Source organism: Macaca thibetana, chromosome 5 (genome assembly GCF_024542745.1).
Source record: "Macaca thibetana thibetana isolate TM-01 chromosome 5, ASM2454274v1, whole genome shotgun sequence".
NCBI lineage: Eukaryota > Metazoa > Chordata > Mammalia > Primates > Cercopithecidae > Macaca > Macaca thibetana.
In genome coordinates this window covers 12,541,642-12,563,498 of record NC_065582.1, presented here as the reverse complement: position 1 = coordinate 12,563,498, position 21,857 = coordinate 12,541,642, and the positions used below count along the sequence as shown (strand labels likewise).

Sequence of the window (21,857 nt, the reverse complement as noted above, 5' to 3'; positions counted from 1 at the left end):
ATCTCCATTTTTGCCGAATTCTGTGACTATACTGGAGATTATCTGAGTATTATATCTGACTTAGAATTTGAGAACCTTGTTTTACTGCTGTTGCTGAAGAAATGAAAACAGCAGACTCTTGAAGGATAGAATTAACTGTAGTGTGTGCACCCTTGGAATGGTAGCACCCTTGGTAGGATAAGCATGATCACAGGCAGAGAGAAATGATATGTTCTTGACACTAACTAGTCATGTCGCCTCCTGAGTTATGCGTCACTTTTAAGTCTCAGCTTACCTATAAAATACAGGAGTTAGATTTCTGTAGTTGATCTCAAAGGTGTATTCTAGTCTAGTTCTATGATCCTATGAACCATTTACAGTTTCACATTTATGGTTAGCTTTAATGAGCCTTGATATATTAGGAAAATAATATGTAGGTATGATTTTAAAAAAAATCTAGTAGAGAAAGGCTTATGGAATTATCAGTGATCTTCTTATACCTCCACCTCCATTCCCTGTGGAAATCACTATTGACTTCTCCTGGTGATAACCTCCATATTCTAAAAGGGAAGTGATACTTATACCTCTTTTTTTGATTGAGTGTAGATGATGAGGATTTTCCTCACACTGCCCATTGCAGTTAAATCACTGTAGAGAGAGATCCTTGCTTGATTTCCTATAAACATTTACACCTTTGTTTCTTGTTTCATTTCCTACTGACAGTGTCTCCTGATTTTCTATTTTGAAAGATGAGAATATTCATCATTTTAAACGTAGCCTGTTTACATTTGAATTACGTTAGTCACTATCTGATTATTTTCTTCAAAGGAAAGAAGTTAACATTCAGACGTTTTAGATGGTATTCCCGAATAGAATAATGGTTCTTTTGAAAACTTCATCACAACTAATTCAATGTTCATTATATGAACATTGTAAAACAATCTCAGAAGGTTGTCCTTGGCTTTTGTTAAGTGATTCTTTAGTTTGAACTTGCAAAACTGCAGTCTTTGCTCTTATCTTCAATTTACCTGCAAGTCTACAACTTTTTTTTAATTTCAAATACATATTGCAAGGGAAAGCAAGTAATAGCAAAATAAGGCTCTTTTACTAAGCACTGTTGACAGTATCAAGAATTGTGAAGGGTCAGAGGTTTCACTCTACTTGCCAGCTAACAAGTTAGCTTGCCACAGCTTCACGCAAACAGGCAGAAAACATGAGACATGTGGGTCAGAGACGAAGGACATTATTAGTCACAGCACAGTAAGCAACATGACTTTGATGTTCTGATCCCTACTAGGGTCCCGGTGGGGGTACAGAGGGGCAGGTTCAGGTGGATACTGCAAACAGTAAGTTTGCGTGCATCACAGCTGAGGGACCTCATGCTTAGGAAACCCCAGCCTTTTATAAGGGTTGCAAGCAAACCTGCCTAACCTTTGTCTCAAAGGGAGACATTATTTTTATTGTACTAGACAGCAAACAAACATGCCCCTTGCCCAGGAGGGAAACGCTCTCTCAATCTTCCAAGGTTTTTTATTTTTTTTTCGCTATAGAAACATTCTTGAAAAGATAGTCCTGAACAAAAGCCAGCGCCACACATGCCTGAAGGAATTGCAGCTACTATGTATAAAATTACCTAAACCAAGGATGCTATTACCTTCCTCATTGGCTTTTGGTAGGATTAAATGATAATACATCAAAGTGCTTACTATTGTTAGGTGTTCAATCAATGCTGGCTACTCTTATACAATAGGACATAGTCAGATGAAAGAACTTTAATACTTGAGTTTCCCGCCTCCATCATAAAAATAATATATGCTTCTTTTTCTCCTTTTAAATAGACTTTATTTTTTAGAGTAGTTTTAAGTTCACAGCAAAATTGGGAGGAAGGTACAAAGATTTCCCTGATATTCCCTGTCGTCACACATACACAGTCTTTCTTCCACACTATCCACCTTCCCCAGCAGAGTGGTACATGTTACAACTGGTACACCTGACATTGACACATCATTATTGCCCAGAGTCCATGGTTCACGTCAAGGTTCACTCAGTGTTGTATATTCTACGGGTTTGGAGAAATGGATAAAATGACATCCACCATTTGCAGTATTACAGAGAAGAATTTCACTGCCCTAAAAGTAGTCTGTGCTTTGCTGATTCATTCCTCCCTCCCCACAACCGCTGGCAGCCTCTAATCTTTATACTGTCTTCATAGTTTTTCCCTGTCTGGTGTCATACAGTTGGAGTCTTATGGTATGGATGCTTCTTTTTAAAAAACATACAAATATTATTAAGATAAAGTCACCCACAACCTTCCTACAATGTAGTACCTTTAACTTTTTGATTAATTTCCTAATAATATCTTTCTAGGCATCTATTTTTTAAAAAATTCCTTTTGTCCTTTAGAAAGTTTCATTTGTCACTAGTTTAATAACCTCCAGAAAAACTCTTTAAACTATGTAAGCCTGTTTAAGCTTTTTTTTTTTTTTTTTTTTTTTTTTTTTGAGATGGTCTCACTTTGTCATCCAGGCTGGAGCGCAGTGGCGCGATCTCGGCTCACTGCAGCCTCAACTTCCCAGGCTCAAGCAATCTCACCACCTCAGCCTCTGCAGTTAGCTGAAACTACAGGCATGAGCCACCACATCCAGCTAATTTTGTGTATTTTTTGTAGAGACCGTTCCTACAAAATTATGTTATTGCCCAGGCTGGTCTCGAACCTCTGGCCTCAAGTGATTCTCCTGCCTCGGCCTCCCAAAGTGCTGGGATTTTAAGTATGAGCCACTGCGCCTGGCCTAACCATTCTTTATGTATCAGTCAGGATAGGGTAGTTTATGCTGTGTCACAATAAAAAGGCTTATTTCTTATTCACACTACATGTGCATCCTGCACTGTCATGGGGTTCTCATTACGGTCACTCAAGCACAACCACCATCATGTTGTTAGGTTTGGAAAAAAATGCTCAGAACTCATGCCCAGGACATCCCATGGCTGGACCAGATCACGAGAGGCCAAAAAGAACAATCCTACCATGTGCCAGGTAGGCAGAGCTGGAAATGTTTGGTGAACAGGATTCGTGACAACCAGTTTACACTGTGGTTAGCAGAAATAAGAATCAACCTACCGTTAGTCTTTTCTGCCCATTTAAATAAGTGAAATATTTTTTTTTAAGTTCCACGGATTAATCAAAGCAAATAAAGAGCATGAAACTACCAAAATCTTTATTTTATACCGTGGTTAACATTTTCTTCTTTGTCTATTGTGCTAAAAATACGAAGCACTTGAGTGTTTATCCGAATCCTCTGGAGTATTAATCAAGAAATTTTAATATTGCTAATATCAAAATCACTTTCTTTTTCTAAGTGGGGCTGTTACATTGAGCTAAGAGAATGCTCCAACTTATGCCCACTACAGTCCTAGGCTATTCTATAGTAGTAATGTTATGAGATGAAAGGTGTAAGCAGAAAACAGGAGAGAATAGATTCAGGTGGCAAGTACTTACACCTCTTTCCATATATACACTTACTATATATGTATGCACACACACACATATACATACATACTTTATTTCTCTTTGTATCTACATATATCTATAGATATTGTCATTGAAATTTTTATCCATTTAGAGAGAAATAGAATAGAAAAACTGAGAATAAAAATCTAAGTGACAATATGTTCGTTCTCAGAATCACATAGAAAAGTTGCTTAATCCATATATGTGCTTAGGACAATCTAGTTTCATCTTAGCAGTAGGCAAGTGAGAACATTTTTTTGTAAGGTCAAAGAAAAAAAACAAAAACTTGCCAGAATGGGGAAAATTCTGCAACTAGATCCCTTACCTTATGGTATGTAATAGCCATGCAATCTATACAATGATACAACCAGGACAGATGTGAGGCAAACCACTAACTACTGTCTGGCAAAAAAAGTTAAATCATGGTCAGGTGCGGTGGCTCACGCCCATAATCCCAGCACTTTGGGAGGCTGAGGCAGGCAGATCATGAGGTCAGGAGTTTGAGACCAGCCTGACCAACATGGTGAAACCCCATCTCTACTAAAAATACAAAAATTAGCTGGTCGTGGTGGCATGCGCTTGTAATCCCAGCTACTCAGGAGGCTGAGGCAGGATAATGGCGTGAACACGTGAGGCGGAGCTTGCAGTGAGCCGAGATTGCGCCACTGCACTCCAGCCTGGGCCACAGAGCGAGACTCTGCCTCAAAAAAAAAAAAAAAAAAAAAAAAAGTTAAATCATGATCAGATTTTCCAAGGCTCCCTTCCCAAGTTACTTTCTTGCATTTCCCATTTTAGTGAACCACTTCCAAATTCAATGTATTTCTAATTGGCTTACAATTCTCTTTCCCAACTGTGTTAATATTTCACTAGTTTCCTACATGTATTTCCCACAACCCCAGTGAACACTGGTATTGTAACATCATGAAAGAAAGACGTTCCCTCTGCATATACCATCACTAGGGACACACACTTCTTTTCAAAAGAAAGACATATCCGTATTATTTAAATAACATTACAGTCAAAACTCGAACTTTAAAAATGTATTTCCAAAGTAGTTCCATTACTTACAATATAGGGAAATTATTTCTCTGAGGAAGAATGTGAGTTAAAAAGAAAACATCTTTTAGAAACATATGTGGATTGCTTTTGTCAGCTAAACTCATAATTTGCTGGGAAGTGACAGGCCATGAATACTTCATTCTCCTTTTCCTGGTGATTTTGTAAATGACTGCCTTATTTATTAATGGAAAGCAAATATGCAAAATGCAAGTATCATCTTAAAGTAACCGCAAGTTTAAATCTGGTTTCTTTTTTCTTTTTCCAAGGCCCAGCACCAGGTTGAAGCAGATTAGCATACCTCAGATAACCCTGAACAGTAAGATTCCCTCTCTCAGAGTGTGAAGCTGTAGGGCTGCCATTAGCAGTTGCTAATTCCAGGGTTCAAGTTCTCATTTATGAAGAATCTGATTTAGTGACACAGAGGGCATTTTTAAAGAGGCTCCCCAGAGAATTCTGATACCTAGCAAGGTGTATTAGAACAAGTGATCTACACTGTTCTTAAAACGATAGCTTTCTCCCCTAAATTATAAAGAACATTAAACATTAAGATGAGCATAGAAAAAACAGCTGAAATTCTAAAGTTTGAAGACAATATCGTACACGTACATTTATTAATGAATGTTTATTAAAAAGATGATTTTGAAGGAAAAATGCTGCTGAGAAAGCACACACAACTTCTGTAGAGTTGCCATACAGACAGTTAATCAGAAGTTAGGAAAACAAACCAAGCTAAACAACGTATTTCTTGACTTACTTCTAACTGCAATACCCACCTCTGCATAAGGGATTAGTAAAATTACAGTACAGATCAAGTTCCCCAAATCATTTTTAAAAGAAATGATCAATACTAAATATTAGCAGGTAAAACATCATATTTTTGTGGCTTTCGAACTTTCACACAGAGAGCTCCAAAAGAGGAAAAAAGCCAAGAAAATCAACACAATTCCTCATCAGAAGACTGCCCATATTTTCTAGTATGTACAAATCAAAGAGTATCTCATGTTCTTAATATCATCTTCCTTCCTCAAGTTTTTAGGGAATATTAAGTAAAACCAATAATCAGTGATAAGAGATGCATCACTGTGACATACTGAAATTCAATCAGGACTCATCATGCTGAGACCCTGCTGTTTTTTTCTTTGGGTCTGAAAAACTTGTATACTCTAATTATTTTAAGCATCCAAATATGATGATTCCTTTTGGGTTTAATATATCACTGTGGAAATAAATCTCAAAGTGGCAATTTTTTGCGACACTGATCAGAAATCCAAATGTCACTTAAAACTTAAATATATACAAAACACAGCCATATACATATCCATCTTCAGAAAATATAAAAAAGGTTAAATAAAAATAGATAAAATTTCAGATACAGAAAGTGCCACATCAACAGAAATTTATTTTTGTGTTTATTTTACAAAAAGACTTTAGAACACATGAGGAACACTAGATGATGATAGTGAGCAGCCTGTTCAGCCTTTGTTTCTTTCTTCTTTAAATACAGATGCTGACAGAAAAGATGGACTAGATGCAGTCCACTTTTTCCTCAGTTGGCTGATTTTTTTCAGAATTATAAACCATGAAACTAAACTGAGTAAATGTTGAAAGTTTATTACAAGCAGCACCTGGGGCCAAAAATGAGAAAGACGTTTGGTTAACTACAGGATGTACATATTTATAACCAATACAGATATTGCTTATTTGACTAGACGCTGGCTACTGTATACCTTATGTCTAAGTCACAGGAAGTACACTAGTGTCTCCTCCTCAGAACTAAGCAGTGAACAGTCCATGAAAGGAACGAGGTAGCTGGTAAAATATCTCTTTGAACTTCAGAAAACTGGCTGATTTTTGTTGTTGCTGTGGATCTACACACATGCCCTCATTGCTACTATTATTTAACTGTTCTTACATGTCGTTCTTAGGAAAAATTATTCAGGCACATTCCCCACATTTTATTTCTCTAGCCACTAGAACATTCTCATCATTCATTCCTGCTCCCTATTCTCCTACTCTCACAGGAAGAGTCAAGAGTAATTTGTCATGATGCTTTGTCTAATCAAGTTCATCTTCTCATGCTCAAACACCTGGGGGAGGGTCCTCTTCGGTCATTAAATAGAAGAATCTAGTCAACTGTAAATTCATCCACAATTATATAATTATCATTTTTTTCATTCTGTTAAATCCAACTTTGAGTTTTCTAATAAGGTTTATTTCTTAAGAGGGAATCAATAAAACTGCCTTATTTGATACATAAAGCTTTTCCCCTTCATAATTTTTATTGACTTTTGTGTCTCAGTGCTTAAAAAAGAATAAAGCATTCTTCAAACAAGTTTTTCAAATAGAGAACTGTGGGAAGTAAAAGATCAAAGAACAATAATAAGCAGTCCAACCTAATAAGTCATATTGATCAGTAAGCTGTGTATCTTCCCCATCTGAAAATTCACTAATGAGAATCAGCGGTGGCTGATCTTAAAAATGCTTTGAAACTGTGATAGGCTCATACGGAAAGTAAATGAAGCGAAAGACAAGCCTCAAACAGTGCAAAAATAATTCTGCTAACCTCTTTGGTTTACTAATTAGTAATACATTTTGTTCTTTGGAGCCCCGAGAAGATCTAAATGGCTGAGGCATTTAAATAATGAATAGAAAAGAAATAGGGAAGATAATTTATTCTTGTCTATGTTTAATTAGTATAAACATTTGACTAGATTAGCCTATGTCAACATGTACTGGAGCTGAAGCTAAACTTCATTTAAGACACATGTGAAAGGTAAGAACTACTAGTCAGAGACTGGGTCCTAGCTATCAGCAGTCAATCAAAAGAGGCTTTTAGGTATATTTTTAACGCTGTGGGTCTTGACAGATCATCAATTAACATTTACTCAATGCCCACTTAAGGAATCTCTTTTTCTGTTGAATATAGTGTATTGTACACAACAATATTTAAAAAGTGTATGTTTGATAAATATTTGGAAGTTCACACAAATAAAAAATCCAAACACAACTTACCATAACTTCCAGTCACATTGGCACATATAACAGCCCCAAAGAATTCTGGGAAATACTTCTGGATTCTTGAAATCACTTTTTGGCAAGCTATGGTTGGATCTTCTCCTCCTCTCATGTATTCTACAGCTTGGTAGCTGATTGAAACAAAGGTGAAACCTCAGTGTCACAGAATAAATACTAACTCCAAATTGGGTTAAAGTTAGGAATTAAAACCACCAAAATTGCCACGTGACAGAATACACATAAATGAACAGGAGTCGGTTACTTCTGTTAAAGCATCCACAAAGCAAGTCAACTTTGATACAGTGTCTATCTTTTCAACTAATCCACCAATGAATTTCAGATATAGAATACTATTTTTGACTTTGGCTGAATAACTGTCAGTAGTAATGGCCAGAAGTCAAAAAGAATACAGATTTTCAATGAGAAAAACAGCTACAATCAAAGGGGAAAGTAGTGTGCATGGGCACACCATCTAGCTAGGGTGGTGAGCTGTACACGATGACTGTGCTTCCTACTTTTACCATCAACTATCACAGCCCTGTTACTCAGTAGCTTCACATCAATTATCTAAATAGATTGTAAGTGTTCTCATCTGGGAAGCAGGGTGAGAAATACTACTTTATTTCACAGGACTATGATTACTTAACTTGAATGATTGTCATTATCAAAATGATGGGCAACAAGCTTGTATGCAGTTTCAAAGCAGCTCTTATGCACAGAAATTCAGGTTATACAACACAAAAATTATGTTTTCTTTTTTTTTTTTTTTCTTGAGACAGGGTCTTACTCTTATTGCCCAGGCTGGAGTGCAGTGGCATGATCTTGGTTCACTGCAACCTCCATCTCCCAGGTTCAAGCGATTCTCCTACCTCGGCCTCCCGAGTAGCTGGGACTACAGACTTGTACCACCATGCCCAGCTAAATTTTTTGTATTTTTAGTAGAAACAGTCAGGAGTTCGAGACCATGCTGGCCAGGCTGGTCTCAAACTCCTGAACTCAGGTGATCCACCTGCCTCAATCTCCCAGGTGCTGGGATTACAGGTGTGAGCCACTGCACCCAGCCTCAAAAATTATTTTCTATCTTAAAAGAAAAAAATATCTTCTCCAAAGGTCTCTAAAATTCACAAACTAAGAAGTGATACCTTGGTAGGAAGCGCATCAATATATCGCCATCCCCAGTGGCGGCGGCTGCCCCTGCAGTATCGTCAGCATAGGCTCCAGCTCCAGGTACTGGTGAGTCTCCTACACGGCTGAGAGGGTATCAACAATTTAGGGGAGGAAATTGAGTGTAAAACACATTAAGTCACAAGCTGTTCCAAATAAGGGATATTTCCACTTGGCCTCTGATACCGTTTTAAGTAAATTCTTCATCAGAACAAAGAACAGGTTTTCACTAGTTTTTGAACTAAGGTTTTCACAAACCTACATTAATTATATAAGAATTTGTTATCAGATGTGGAGTGTAAAACAGCTGAACTCATAGAAACAGCGACTAAAATGGTGGTTACTGGAGGCTGGGGGAGGTGGACCTGGCGAGATGTGGGTCAAGGACACACAATTCCAGTTAGGCAGGAGGGAAGGTTCCAGAGGCCTACTGCGGATCATGCTAAGGTTAATAACAATAGAGTGCACATCTGAAAACTGCTACGCAGATTTTTTTTTTTTTTTTGAGATGGAGTCTTGCTTTGTCATCCAGCAGGAGTACAATGACATGATCTTGGCTCACTGCTACCTCTGCCTCCCAGGTTCAAGCGATTCTCCCTGCCTCAGTCTCCTGAGTAGCTGGGATTACAGACACGAACCACCAAACTCAGCTAATTTTTTTTTTTTTTTTTTTTTTAGTAGAGATGGGGTTTCACCATGTTGGCCAGGCTGGTCTTGAACTCCTGACCTCAGGTGATCCACCTGCTTTGGCCTCCCAAATAGCTGGGATTACAGGCATGAGCCACCCTGCCCGGCCGAAAACTGCTAAGTAGATTTTAAGTGTTCTCGCCATAATAAAATTGGTATGTGAGATAAGAAGTTAAATAGCTTGATTTAGCCATTCTACAACATACACATACATCAAAATATCATGTTGTACACCACAAATACACACAATTTTCATTGTCATTAAAATTAATTTTTTAAAAGAACTTGTTATCAGCCAGGTATATACCAGGATGGCATAGAGTTAAAGTGACTATTCTATTATTACCATCCTTTATCATTTAATTTCCAGATTATTGCAACATGTTCAAAATTGGTTTCCCTTATCTACAATCTATTTCTGCTTCCTATGTAATGTGCCAAACTTTTACCAGATTTTTTTCTTGTAAGAAATTTTTAATGCTTTTCTATTTCAAAATTAAATCCCGAATGCCTTAAACTGACTTAATACACCTTAAATCTGGCTCCAGTCTTCCCTTGCAGTCTTATCTTCCAATACCACTTCCCCTACCCCAAAACACACCCACCCACCCCCACCCCTTCTTCCCTAGCCAGTGGGAGCCCTGAACACACACACACACACCCAAACACACCACACACATGCACGCACACACACACACACACACACATTCCTTCCAAGCCAGTAGGGAGTTCTGAACACATACACACACACGCACCTTCTTTCCAAGTTAGTGGGAGTTCTGAATACACGCATACATACACACATACACGCACACAACCTTCTTAGCCAGTAGGAGTGCTAAACCTCAACTACCATGAGTCAGGGCTCATCTCTAAGCATCACTTTACTGGTGTTCCTAACTACCCCAGCTTAAAGCGATCACCTCTGCCACCCCTAAACCCTACAGCACTGGCTGTGACTCCCTCTCCTGTGGCACTCAGCAGACAGTACTGCATTTTCTTTCACACTCGTTCATCGTAGCTGTGAGACTAGGGCTGTGCTTTGCAACCCCCATAGCACCTGGCATATATTGCTCTGCATTCAATGTATATTTGACAGCTCTGTTCTTTTGGAAACACTAACCCATGTATTTTGAATTTTATACCATTTGTAGATGTACCAGCAGCGATACGTCCTGTCTTATGGATTACAACCATGCCTAGAAGTTAAAAAAATAAACAAATAAATAAACCACTGTAGGTGTATAAAGTTTACCTCAAATATAACCAAATAATTGAGCAGGCGGTAATAACTGCTGTGGTCTGAATGTTTGTGTTTCCCCAAATTCATATCAACATCCTATTCCACAAGGTGATGGTATCAAGAGGTGAGGCCTTTGGGAGCTGATAAGGTCATGAGGACAGAACCCCCATGAATGGAATTCACGCGCTTATAAATGAGGCCCCAGAGGGCTTCCTCGTCCCTTCCACCATGTGAGGACACAGCAAGACGACGCCATCCATGAGCCAGGAAACAAGCTGTCTCCAAACTCTGAACCTGCCAGTGCCTTGATCTTGAACTTCCCAGCCTCCATAACTGTGAGAAATAAATTTCTGTTGTTTAGAAGCCACCCAGTCTGGGTATTTTGTTAATTGCCATGGTAACAGGCAATTGACATTCATTATTATTAACAGGTGGGGCCTTTAAGAGGCGATTAAGGCTAAAAGGGCTTAATGCCATTATTGCAGGGAGTGAGTTCCTGATATGAAGGATGAGTTCTACCCGATTTCCTGTCTCATTCTCTTGACTGCCACCTTGGGATGGCCCTTGCCAGATGCCAGCACCCTGTTCTTGAACTTCTCAGGCTCCAGAACTGTGGGCCAAATCAACTTTTGTTTATAAATTACCCAGTCTGTGGTAGTCTGTTATAGCAGCGAAAAACAAACTAAGACAAAAACTAATGTAAATTTTTAACATTATAACTTGGAAAAAGTTATTTAAGGTCACTAAACTACAGCAACATAACACTGCCAAAAAATGAAATATCAAATAAAGATTTAAAAATCCACAAGTGAATAGTCACTGGGTTTTAGTTGTCTTGTATAAATAATTTACCAAATTTTATACAGTTGTTAAGACAAGAATGATCAATCTATAGAGAGACACACTTAATTGGCAGTTAAAACAATCAAAATCAACTGCCGGTAGAAGAATAGGGAAGAGCTACAGGAAGATAATTAACTAAACTTTATCCATAAAAACTGCACAAAAGGCAAATTACCAATAGTGTCATGACCACGATTATCTTCTGTTTCTTTATGGATAGGAATATCCTGCTTTAAGATACCAAGTGGTTTGTAGGGTCCGCAGTATTTTGAGGGATCTGGTACAACATTCTGTAAACAAGATTTAAGTTTTACTTCTTACAAAGGGTATTTTTAGAAATTGCCAAGAAATTATGTACAATCACTAAACACTAGCAACGAATCAAGAAAAGACATGTGGTAACTTAAAGATAAGAATTAAAAGCTAAGAAATCACTAAGTCTCATATAAAAACAAATAAGGTAAATAATTTTACTGAATATCCATTCTAGTCTAAGAATTAAATAATATAGGTGAGGTATCTATATTGCATGACACAGGTCCCTAATTTGTCTCTTTATATGCCTAAAATTCTCAACACGGTAGTAGATATAAAGTGTTTTAAAATTAGACATTAATCCTTAAACAAATTAGATACACACTGGACCTCTAAATTTCAGAAATTTGTTCCTTGGCAAAGAATTCTGAGATTTAAAGCAAAATATGTTTTAAAAGCTTTTATTGTTTTTTCAAAGCTAGGTTTATGTGAATATATTCTAAGTTGTGCTTTAAGATATCTTTATAAATCTTAAAGGCTCGAGAATATAACGCAAACTCATAAATTTAGGTTGTGTACGTAGGCTGATATTAAAACAAGAAACCTATTCCTATTCCTCATGTCTTACACATCAGTGCACTAAGTGCCTCCTCTAACTTCGTTTTATGATTAGCCCCTTTCAAGTGCTAACCCAAGGGACTTCTGACTTGATGGCTACTCAAAAGTAATTAGGACTTAGGGAAGAAATAGATGAGAGACTAAGATATCCCATACAAGGACTCTGTATGGCAAAGGCAAACTGATTTATGCTAAAAGTCCCATTAAAGACAAATCATTCCACTGGTAACACACTAGACATGTAATATTATACGTTCTCAAGTCAAGAACAAGATATTGGATATACTGCACATAGATAAAATCTAAGAAATATTTTAGACTCATAGTTTCCAAACTGATTTTTTAGACTTAGTTACAAGGAAATACAAGCAGCAGCCCTGATTGAGGCAGCCACCTCCACATGACAGAAACTTCAGTTTGAAAACTGTTGCGAGAGACCAGTAGCTCTCCACGCTGGATATGTATCCGATGCAGCTAGAGGTGTTTCAGGAATATCCACACCTACAGAGTCAACTAAACTAAAACCACTGGTTCTAATGTACAGCCAAGATGCTAACCAGCACCCTAGACAACAGACAGGCAACAGTGAGCAGAAAGGATGTCATTTAATATCTTCAATTAACTTATTTTTTAAAATTAAGTAAGTGTGCATACCCTCCAATAATTTGGCTGGCAATTCCGAGCAAGCCAATCTGAATGAAGAGCTTGAGAAGCACTGGTAGATAAATCTTCATTGACAAACCCCATACTTTCGGCAAATTTGGTGGCTGGAGATTGGAAAAAAGGAAGGTGTAAATTATTCGAGTATTGTCTTTTCAACAAAAATATATGTACTAGAGGCATTCTGGGTCAGCAGCATCTTAAGAGAGCTACACAAAGACTTTCGAAGAAGTATTCATACATGAACAGTTTTAAGAGACTCAATTTTTACACCTTCGATTTCCTTATGTCCTTCCTAAAACTGATCTACTTAAAGCCGTTGGGGTATGCATTACAAGAGTTCTCATCCTGGCCGGCTGCGGCGGCTCATGCCTGTCATCCCAGCACTTTGGGAAGCGGAGGCGGGTGGATCACCAAGTCAAGAGATTGAGACCATCCTGGCCAACATGGTGAAACCCCGTCTCTACTAAAAATACAAAAATTAGCTGGGCGTGGTGGTGCGTGCTTGTAATCCCAGCTACTTGGGAGGCTGAGGTAAGAGAATCACTTGAACCCAGGAAGGGGAGGTTTCAGGGAGCCGAGACCGTGCCATTGCACTCCAGCCTGGGTGACAAGAGCGCAACTCCGTCTCAAAAAAAAAAAAAAAAAAAAGGAGTTCTCTTCCCACCTCGCCTCCTCCACAATTTTCCTCCTTCCACTTCACAAAAGAAAAGACACACTTCTCACCAATACTGAGTCTTAGAATTGCACTGAAACTAGACTGCAATGCCTGCATATAAAAAAAAACTTTGAGACACCAAAGGAACAACTGAATTCCAATGAATGGGTAGCAGATCCTTTGACTTGTCAGGTAGTTTCTAATTCTGTAGATGCTACAAAATTGAGGGAAGACTACTGGAGTTGTCACATAATAGATCATTAACAATAAATTTTGATTACAGGTCACTGTACGGTTTTTGGTCTGTAACTTGGAAGGTGTTCAAATAACAGACACCATCGTAGCAAAACTTCCATTCCCTTCTTCTTAGAGATGAAGAATTAAAGAGATTTAGAAGTTACTTACCCAGTTAAATAGATGTTAAGTAAAACAGCTGGAATTTGAACTTAGGTCTGCTTTTATCCGTGATTTTGTACTATTTTTCAGTGAAAACTATAGTCAAAAGACTAGAAAAAATTTCAGTGTAGTTAAAACAATACCTGACTCTCCTACTAAAAGTGTGTGTGTTGTATGTTCCAGTACTTTCCGTGCCACACCAATAGCATTTTTAATTCGTCTAAGATCTCCTACTGCTCCTACATCCATAGTAGTGCTGTAAGAAAATGGAATGCAGTTAAGAAATAAGAAGTTTTCAGAGGTTCATACATTAAAAACATTGCTTTTCTCCAATCAATAGTGTTTTGCAGTTAAACTCCACCATCTTAACACAGAAGTGACAACACATCCATGAAGTTCATATAGATTCCCACAATCAGACAAAATTAGGGAAAAAATAGAAAATCAACTTGCCTATACCACAACAGCACTAAAATTCTCAGTTTCTCCAAGCTAATTTTAAATATGGCTTTTGAAAGGGGCCTGAAGGCCTCAGGTCAGGCAAACCACAGGATTTGTGGACAGCAGATAAACGATTGTTTATAAGGTCAGAGACACAGTTTTTCAGCTTGGCATTCTCCCGGTTCTAAGGAGACTACCTAACTCTCCATGTGATATTTCTATTACTCTGATTTTTTTTTTTTTTTTTTTTTTTAAGTTGAGAGGGAAACTGTGTTTAGAAAGGTCATTAAGCTAGGGGTTTTGACCTGTGACAAAACTCATGCATTCTTTCATCTTGCTCTCAGAAGACCACAACTCTAAATGTAACTCAACATAATAAACAGGACCTGAACAGTGTTCTTACCCCTCCATGATCATGGCATCTAATGTGGTTTCTCCAAGTTCATCAGGACTTCCTCCAAAGCCTACAGAGCCGTCACACTGCTCTGTCTCACACATGGCACAGCCGCTCTCCACCGCATCCAGGGCAGAGCCTCCAGATGCTAATGCCCTCCACGCTGTTAATCAAATCCCAATAATGCTTGTTGATATTTATATATATATTTCAAAGCCAAATGCAACAAACCAATTCCAATTTAACAACTTTTTCACATTTACTGAGTTTTTTTTTTTTTTTTTTTTTTTTTTTTTTTTTTTGAGACGGAGTCTTGCTCTGCCGCCCAGGCTGGAGTGCAGTGGCCAGATCTCGGCTCACTGCAAGCTCTGCCTCCCGGGTTCACGCCATTCTCCTGCCTCAGCCTCCTGAGTAGCTGGGACTACAGGCGCCCGCCACCTCGCCCGGCTAGTTTTTTGTATTTTTTAGTAGAGACGGGGTTTCACCGTGTCAGCCAGGATGGTCTCGATCTCCTGACCTCGTGATCCGCCCGTCTCGGCCTCCCAAAGTGCTGGGATTACAGGCTTGAGCCACCGCGCCCGGCCTTCATTTACTGAGTTAAACTGACTTTTTAACACATTAGTTTATCAAGTGCTACAAACGAGTCAGAGTCATAAGAGGCAAAATTATTTAACTAGTTATCAGAAGAACTCAAAAACTGGCTATTGGTGCAAAGTGAAGTTTTTTTTTTTTTTTTTTTCCACTTACTAATATCTATTTCCTCTGTGTGTAAGAAACGAAATCAGTATCCCCTCCTTTATTTTAAAAGGTACCATCAAAACTACTAAAAGGCAGTTAAATAAAAAATCCACTAAACCACAGCCTTCTTCACACATTTCTTCTGCATCATTAGATTAAAATATGCATAATTAATATATGTCTTGAGGTAACACCTATCCCAGCAAGTCTTAATAATACTGAACAGCAAACAATTACAACGTGGACTTCATATGGATTAGTTCATTGCGTCTTCATAACAGCTTCTGTGGTAGGTACTGTACAATCACGACCCTCATTTTAAAGAAAAGGAAACAGAGCCAGAGGCCAGGCAGTTAGCTGAAGGTCACACAGTTGGTAAGTAGCAGAGCCAGGATCCCATACATGTGGGGGTGTGGGGAAGGGTCTTCGATGGACAATTTCTTTCCTGGTAACAACAGAATTCCTTGAAGGGCAGGTGCTCTTGTTGGTAGACACTTTAAGCATCATTACAGCACCTACAGGCTTGAAAGTGTATTTACGCAAGTTCCCTCTTTCAATACAGGCAGCTTACACAGAACTGTCCCCGCCCAGACTGCTGCACTTTCTTTTCGTCTCATTATCGCTGGGAATATCTTTCCCACAGCCTGTTTCTTCATTTTCTCTCAATCGTATGCACTGCCTATAATACGGAAATTTAGCTCCACCACATTCTGGAGTCAATTCTGCCCCAGAAAGTTAATATGTTAGCAACCTCAGATGGAGGAGGAGGGGTCTGAAAAATGACTCTTCTGGTCATTAAGCAAATGAAAGAAACAAGCACAGTACAGAGGAACATGCCAGGATAATGGTACGTAAGGGCTATTAACAAGACGCAGAAGACAGGATCCGAACTCATTCCGGGCACAAGCACGAGGGCAGTTAGGTCAGACAGCTCTTCCGGGAAGAGACGACGCCTTAGCTTAGTGGTTCTCAACCCTGTCTGCAAATCGAAATCACCAAGGGACCTTTTTTTAAAAAAAACACAGTTGCCCTGGTTCCAGCAGTTAGATCACAATCACAGGAGGTGGCCGCCGCCAGGATGATTTTCTGAGAAGCTCCGCAGACAGTGTTAACGTACAGCAAAGGTTGGAATCTCGAATTCTAGGTGGCAAGTAAAGCATGACAACACGTGGCAAAAAAAGTAAATGGCAAAAGAGTTCGCTATGGCTGGGAAACTATTAGTCGTCTACAAAATTGCGAAGAAGGGAGGGATTAGAAATGAGAGGTGGAGACGTAGACAGCTCGCGAAAAGACTGAGTGTCAGGCAAAAAAGCGTCCGTGCTACTTGAGTAAAGCATAAAGGCCATAACTATGGTCAGCAGCAGGGTGGAAATATTATTGCGCTGCAGAAGGGAGGACCTAAAATGCAGCAGTTGTAGGTAGGGAGGATGCAGTAAAGGCCACTTGGAAGAGACTGAGCGGCGCTAGAGATTCAGGAAGAGCTAGAGGGCGGGACCGCGAGGCCCGGCCCAGTCCGGCGCTCGTCAATCCGCCTGGCCCGGTGACTGCATTGGGGCGGGCTGATCCTCCCCACCCGCAAGCTCTCGCGGCGCAGCCACCCACCCAGGCCGCCAACCCGCACCTGCTTCGGTTGCATTCTTAAAAGGCCAAGTGTTGAGGACCAGGGGCAGAGGGCTGGAGCAGCGCACTAGGGCCTGGCAGAGCAGAAGCGGCACGAGAAGCAGAGGCAATTTCGACTTCCGCGCCATAGCTGAGCGCCGAGGGCACTAGCGCGAGAAAAGTCCCGGCAGCCAGCGGTCGCGGAACAATTAATCCCAGGCGCCCCGCCCGCTTGGCGGCCCCGCCCGCTCTCTCGGGGGTGCGCCGAGGCCTCCCTCAACTCTCGCGGGACCTGGCGTGTTTGGGCCTGCGGGAGCGTGGTGTCACGCCGTGCTGAGCTAGCTGTTCCCTGCGCTGAGGTGCTTCTTCCTAAGTGCTGTGCAGATTTTTAAAACAGCTAAACAAGTTGTTGCTTTTCCTGTTGTTAGATTTAGCTTGATATTGGGAAATTAATACAAAATTATTCAACTCTGGCTTGCAGGGCCCTAGGAACTTTAGCTGATTGCTGTGTACTATGGATTTGGTTCTTTTACTGTCTTTTTAATTTAAAGTTGAAGTTGAAAGGTTTGTCAAACTCAGTATATTCTTGGGGATCCCAGGCCTCGGAAATCTGCAGTAGTGAGTGAGTGTAGGTGAAGCGTGTTTGCTTACGACCGGATTCATTTTAGATTTTTTTTTCCATTCGTAGCGTCCGTCATTTTCGCACCACGCGTCTTTGTAGCACTTTCTCATTATAAATCCCTGAGCTGGAAGAAAAACAAATGGCCTATGTACCCTCTACCTAGCACACTGAAGTACACCTTCCTGCACCTCCAGGACAAGAAGGCTACCTCCATTCCTTTTTAAATGTATTTTCACCTTCCTGCCTGGCAACTATAAGTGCTAAATAAATGAATAAAAGGAGGAATGGGGACTTTACGTGGCTGGTGGGGGCTCTCAGTTTTGTTGCTGGGCAGAGGTGCGAACATGAATTAGTAATCCCTTTGGGCGTCTGGAATGCCTGCCCATGTTGCCAAGGCAAGACACATAATCAGGTAATGTTTTAAATGGTCTATAAATCTATGCAAACTTTAAAAATATGAACTAGGCCTGGCGCGATGTCTCATGCCTGTAATCCCAGCACTTTGGGATGCCGAGGCGGGTGGATCACGAGGTCAGGAGTTCGAGACCAGCCTGGCCAACATAGTGAAACCCCATCTCTACTAAAAATACAAGAATTAGCCGGGCGTGCGGGTGCATGACTGTAGTCCCAGCTACTTGGTAGGCTGAGGCAGAATTGCTTGAACCCAAGAGGTGGAGGTTGCGGCGAACTGAGATCGTGCCACTTCACTCCAGCCTGGGCAACAGAGACTCCGTCTCAAAAATAAATAAATAAGTAAATAAATAAATAAATGTGAAAACATGAACTAGGTAGGAGTTTTGAGACAAAGCCTTCAAGGCTCTTATTGATTACTAGGAAATTTAATACATAATTTAAAGAACGTAAGACAGCCCAGAAGTATAATTATCCCGTTGGGCAGTGTTATTTAAAAGGTACAATAAAGAGAAATTTTGTAAGTTCCTTTCATGGGGTTTGGGAGAGGAACAAGTCATCTGTGCTGGAGTAATCAGCATAACCCAATGGCAGGTGAAACTGGAAACTTGGGTGAAACAGGGTAAGAAAGCAAGAAAAACATGCATTGTCCTCTGAGTAAATTTTCCTCAGCTCCTGGGCTATTTTTATGCAGCCTTAAGGAAGTAGGACATGCCTTTAGCAAAAATTGTAAAATACAATACATGGAAAATTGGTCTTAGTACCCCCGATCTCTCTAGCCTCTTCCTGTTTTTTTAAGGTATTTCTGTTTCTTCTGGCGGGAAGAGCATGATCTGTTACCTCCTACTATGTCTATTTCTCCAAAATTATTTCTTCTTAAATAAAAATTACTGTCAGAGAAACAGCTAAATTACACTATAGTGGGAATGGCTGATAGAAGGTCTCAATATATCAACTTTTCCATGGATATTTGTATGTATGTATTTTTTGAGATGGAGTCTTGCTCTGTTGGCTAGGCTGGAGTTCAGTGGTGTGATCTCGGCTCACTGCAACCTCCACCTCCTGTGTTCAAGGGATTCTCTTGCCTCAGCTTCCTGAGTAGCTGGGATTACTACTGCCTGCCACCATGCCGGGCTAATTTTTGTATTTTTGGTAGAGATAAGTTTTGCCATTTTGGCCAGGTTGCTCTTGAACTCCTGACCTCAGGTGATACACACCCCCCCCCACCTCCCAAAATGCTGGGATTACAGGTGTGAGCCACCGTGCCCGTCTATTTGTATTTAAATAATTAATATGCAATCCGTGAAGAATGTACCCGATTCAGTGTCTTCATAGTGACTACTAAAATACCCACTGGATCCACTGTCCAGTTTGCCTAAACTGTGGCTATTTCTTAAAGAAGTTAAATTCGTCTGGATATTTGGTTCCTTCTGGAGCAGTTTTCCTTTGACTAACACTTGAAGAATAATTTTCATTTTAGTCCTAGAAGTAACCTTCTGTTACTCTCACTTAGGTGTTCTTTCGGGCCTAAATATAATTAGATGCTTTGCCTTTGTTTTGAGATAAATCTAAAGGAAAAGGAACACCTGTTAACAAGTAGCGATGCCGCACGAAGGTGCTGGGAAGGGAATGCTGGGAAGGGAAGGGCGTGGTCCCTTTAAAGATACGGACGGGAAGTGCTGGGTAGAGGAGGGCGTGGTCCCCGGCTAGGGCTGCACCCCTGGGTCTGTGCCCACCTAGATGAAGACAGGTATTTTTGTTTTCCTGCCCAAATGTTGCATTTCCCAAGACCACCCTGGCCTGCCATGCCCTCATCCTGTGCCTATAAAAACCCAGAGACCCTGGCAGGCAGACACACAAGCAGCTGGACGTTGAGAGGAGCATATCAGCAGGGAATACAGGAGCGGCTGGAGGTGGAAAGGAACGCACCAGCATAGGAGCACACCGGCATGGTCGCAGGCCATTGACCAGCGGAAGGATGCGGGGTTTCTCCAGGGAGGTCAGAGAAGAGTCAGGCGTCCATACCTGACTCCAGGAGAAAACCCATCTCCCGTCTGCCGAGAGCTACTTCCACTCAGTAAAACTTTCCACTCATTCTTCAAGCCCACGTGTGATCCAATTCTTCTGGTACACCAAGGTAAGAACTCGGGATACAGAAAGCCCTCTGTCTTTGCGATAAGGCTGGGGTCTAATTGAGCTAACACAAGCCGCCTACAGACGGTTAAACTAAAAGAGCAGCCTGTAACACACGCCCACTGGGGCTTCGTCGGTAAACATTCACACCTAGACACTGCTGTGGGGTCGGAGCCCCACAGCCTGCCCGTCTGTATGCTCCCATAGAGGTTTGACCAGCAGGGCCCTGAAGAAGCGAGCCACACCCCCATCACACGCCCTGCAAGGGGGACAGGGGAACCTTTCCCGTTTCAGTAGTAGACCATAAAATAAATGATCCTCAGTTTTTCCAGCATCCTCTCCCATTTTTCATTCTTTTCAATCATTATACACAAGGGCAGATATATTTAGTGTTACTGATAAAGGAACTATTTGTAAAATTATTTTTATATAAATTTAGAATGCATTTCACAATTTTGTTTGGTAAACTGTTTCTGTTCCTAAATAGAGCTTACTTATAACTAGCAAATACTTCAGGAGGCTTTTCGAGACTTCGATTTTAAAACATAGGGTGCGGCCAGGCCCGGTGGCTCACATCCATAATCCAGGCACTTTCGGAGGCTGAGGTGGGTGAATGGCTTGAGCCCAGGAGTTTGAAACCAGCCTGGGCAACATAGCGAGATTCCTGTCTCTATTAAAAAAAAAAATTAGGCCAAGCGTGGTGGCTCACGCCTGTAATCCCAGCACTTTGGGAGGCCGAGGCCGGCTGATCACCAGGTCAGGAGATCAAGACCATCCTGGCTAACACAGTGAAACCCCGTCTCGACTAAAAATACAAAAAATTAGCTGGACGTGGTGGCGGGCACTTGTAGTTCCAGCTACTTGGGAGGCTGAGGCAGGAGAATGGTGTGAACCCAGGAGGCGGAACTTGCAGTGAGCCGAAATTGTGCCACTGCACTCCGGCCTGGGCATTAGAGTGAGACTCCGCCTCAAAAAAAATATAAAAAAAAAATAAAAAAATTTAAACAAACAGGTGACTACATAATCAGCTGTAGTAATTAACTCATGTAAGCTTCCTAAGCCATGCTCTTCTCATCTATAAAATGGAGATAATAATAGTGTTCTTTCTTATTTTACAAAGCTTTGTGAATGAGGCAGGAGACGTGGGAGAATGGTGGAATACCAGGCAAATTAAATAAAATTCTCTTATTCTAATTGGCCATTCCCAAGTATCTATAATTGATGTCAAGGACGCAGTGCAGAAGCATACAAGGCAGCAAAAGGAAATCAATTTGAGATACAGAAATTTCCACAGGAAGAATAACGAGTTGGCCCAATACCTATAATGCATTTTAAAGTAATCACTTAGAGTTTCCTTGAACATATTAAATGAGAATTAAAAATAATGTTTTTAGTCTACTTGGAGCTGCCTAAAATTTGGTTTAAATGCTTATA

General features: G+C 40.4%; 1 protein-coding gene and 1 long non-coding RNA gene across 3 annotated transcripts in view; one reads left to right on the top strand and one right to left on the bottom strand.

Annotated features, from left to right (window-relative positions):
- Positions 1–5,136: 5,136 nt before the first annotated feature.
- AGA (aspartylglucosaminidase) lies at positions 5,137–17,534 on the bottom strand. The gene is made up of 9 exons (XM_050789893.1): positions 17,280–17,534; positions 14,930–15,083; positions 14,229–14,341; positions 13,026–13,138; positions 11,674–11,788; positions 10,536–10,611; positions 8,704–8,811; positions 7,559–7,692; positions 5,137–6,171 (listed from the first exon to the last, which is right to left on the bottom strand). The coding sequence occupies exons 1-9, from the start codon at positions 17,404–17,406 to the stop codon at positions 6,071–6,073; spliced, it is 1,041 nt and encodes a 346-aa protein (XP_050645850.1). The 5' UTR covers positions 17,407–17,534; the 3' UTR covers positions 5,137–6,070.
- A 2,304-nt stretch (positions 17,535–19,838) lies between these two features.
- LOC126954329 (uncharacterized) overlaps positions 19,839–21,857 on the top strand; it is a 167,516-nt gene continuing 165,497 nt past the window's right edge. For both annotated transcript variants that reach the window (XR_007725588.1, XR_007725589.1), the window contains exon 1: positions 19,839–20,427. This is a non-coding gene — a long non-coding RNA (uncharacterized LOC126954329). The remainder of the gene's footprint in view (positions 20,428–21,857) is intronic.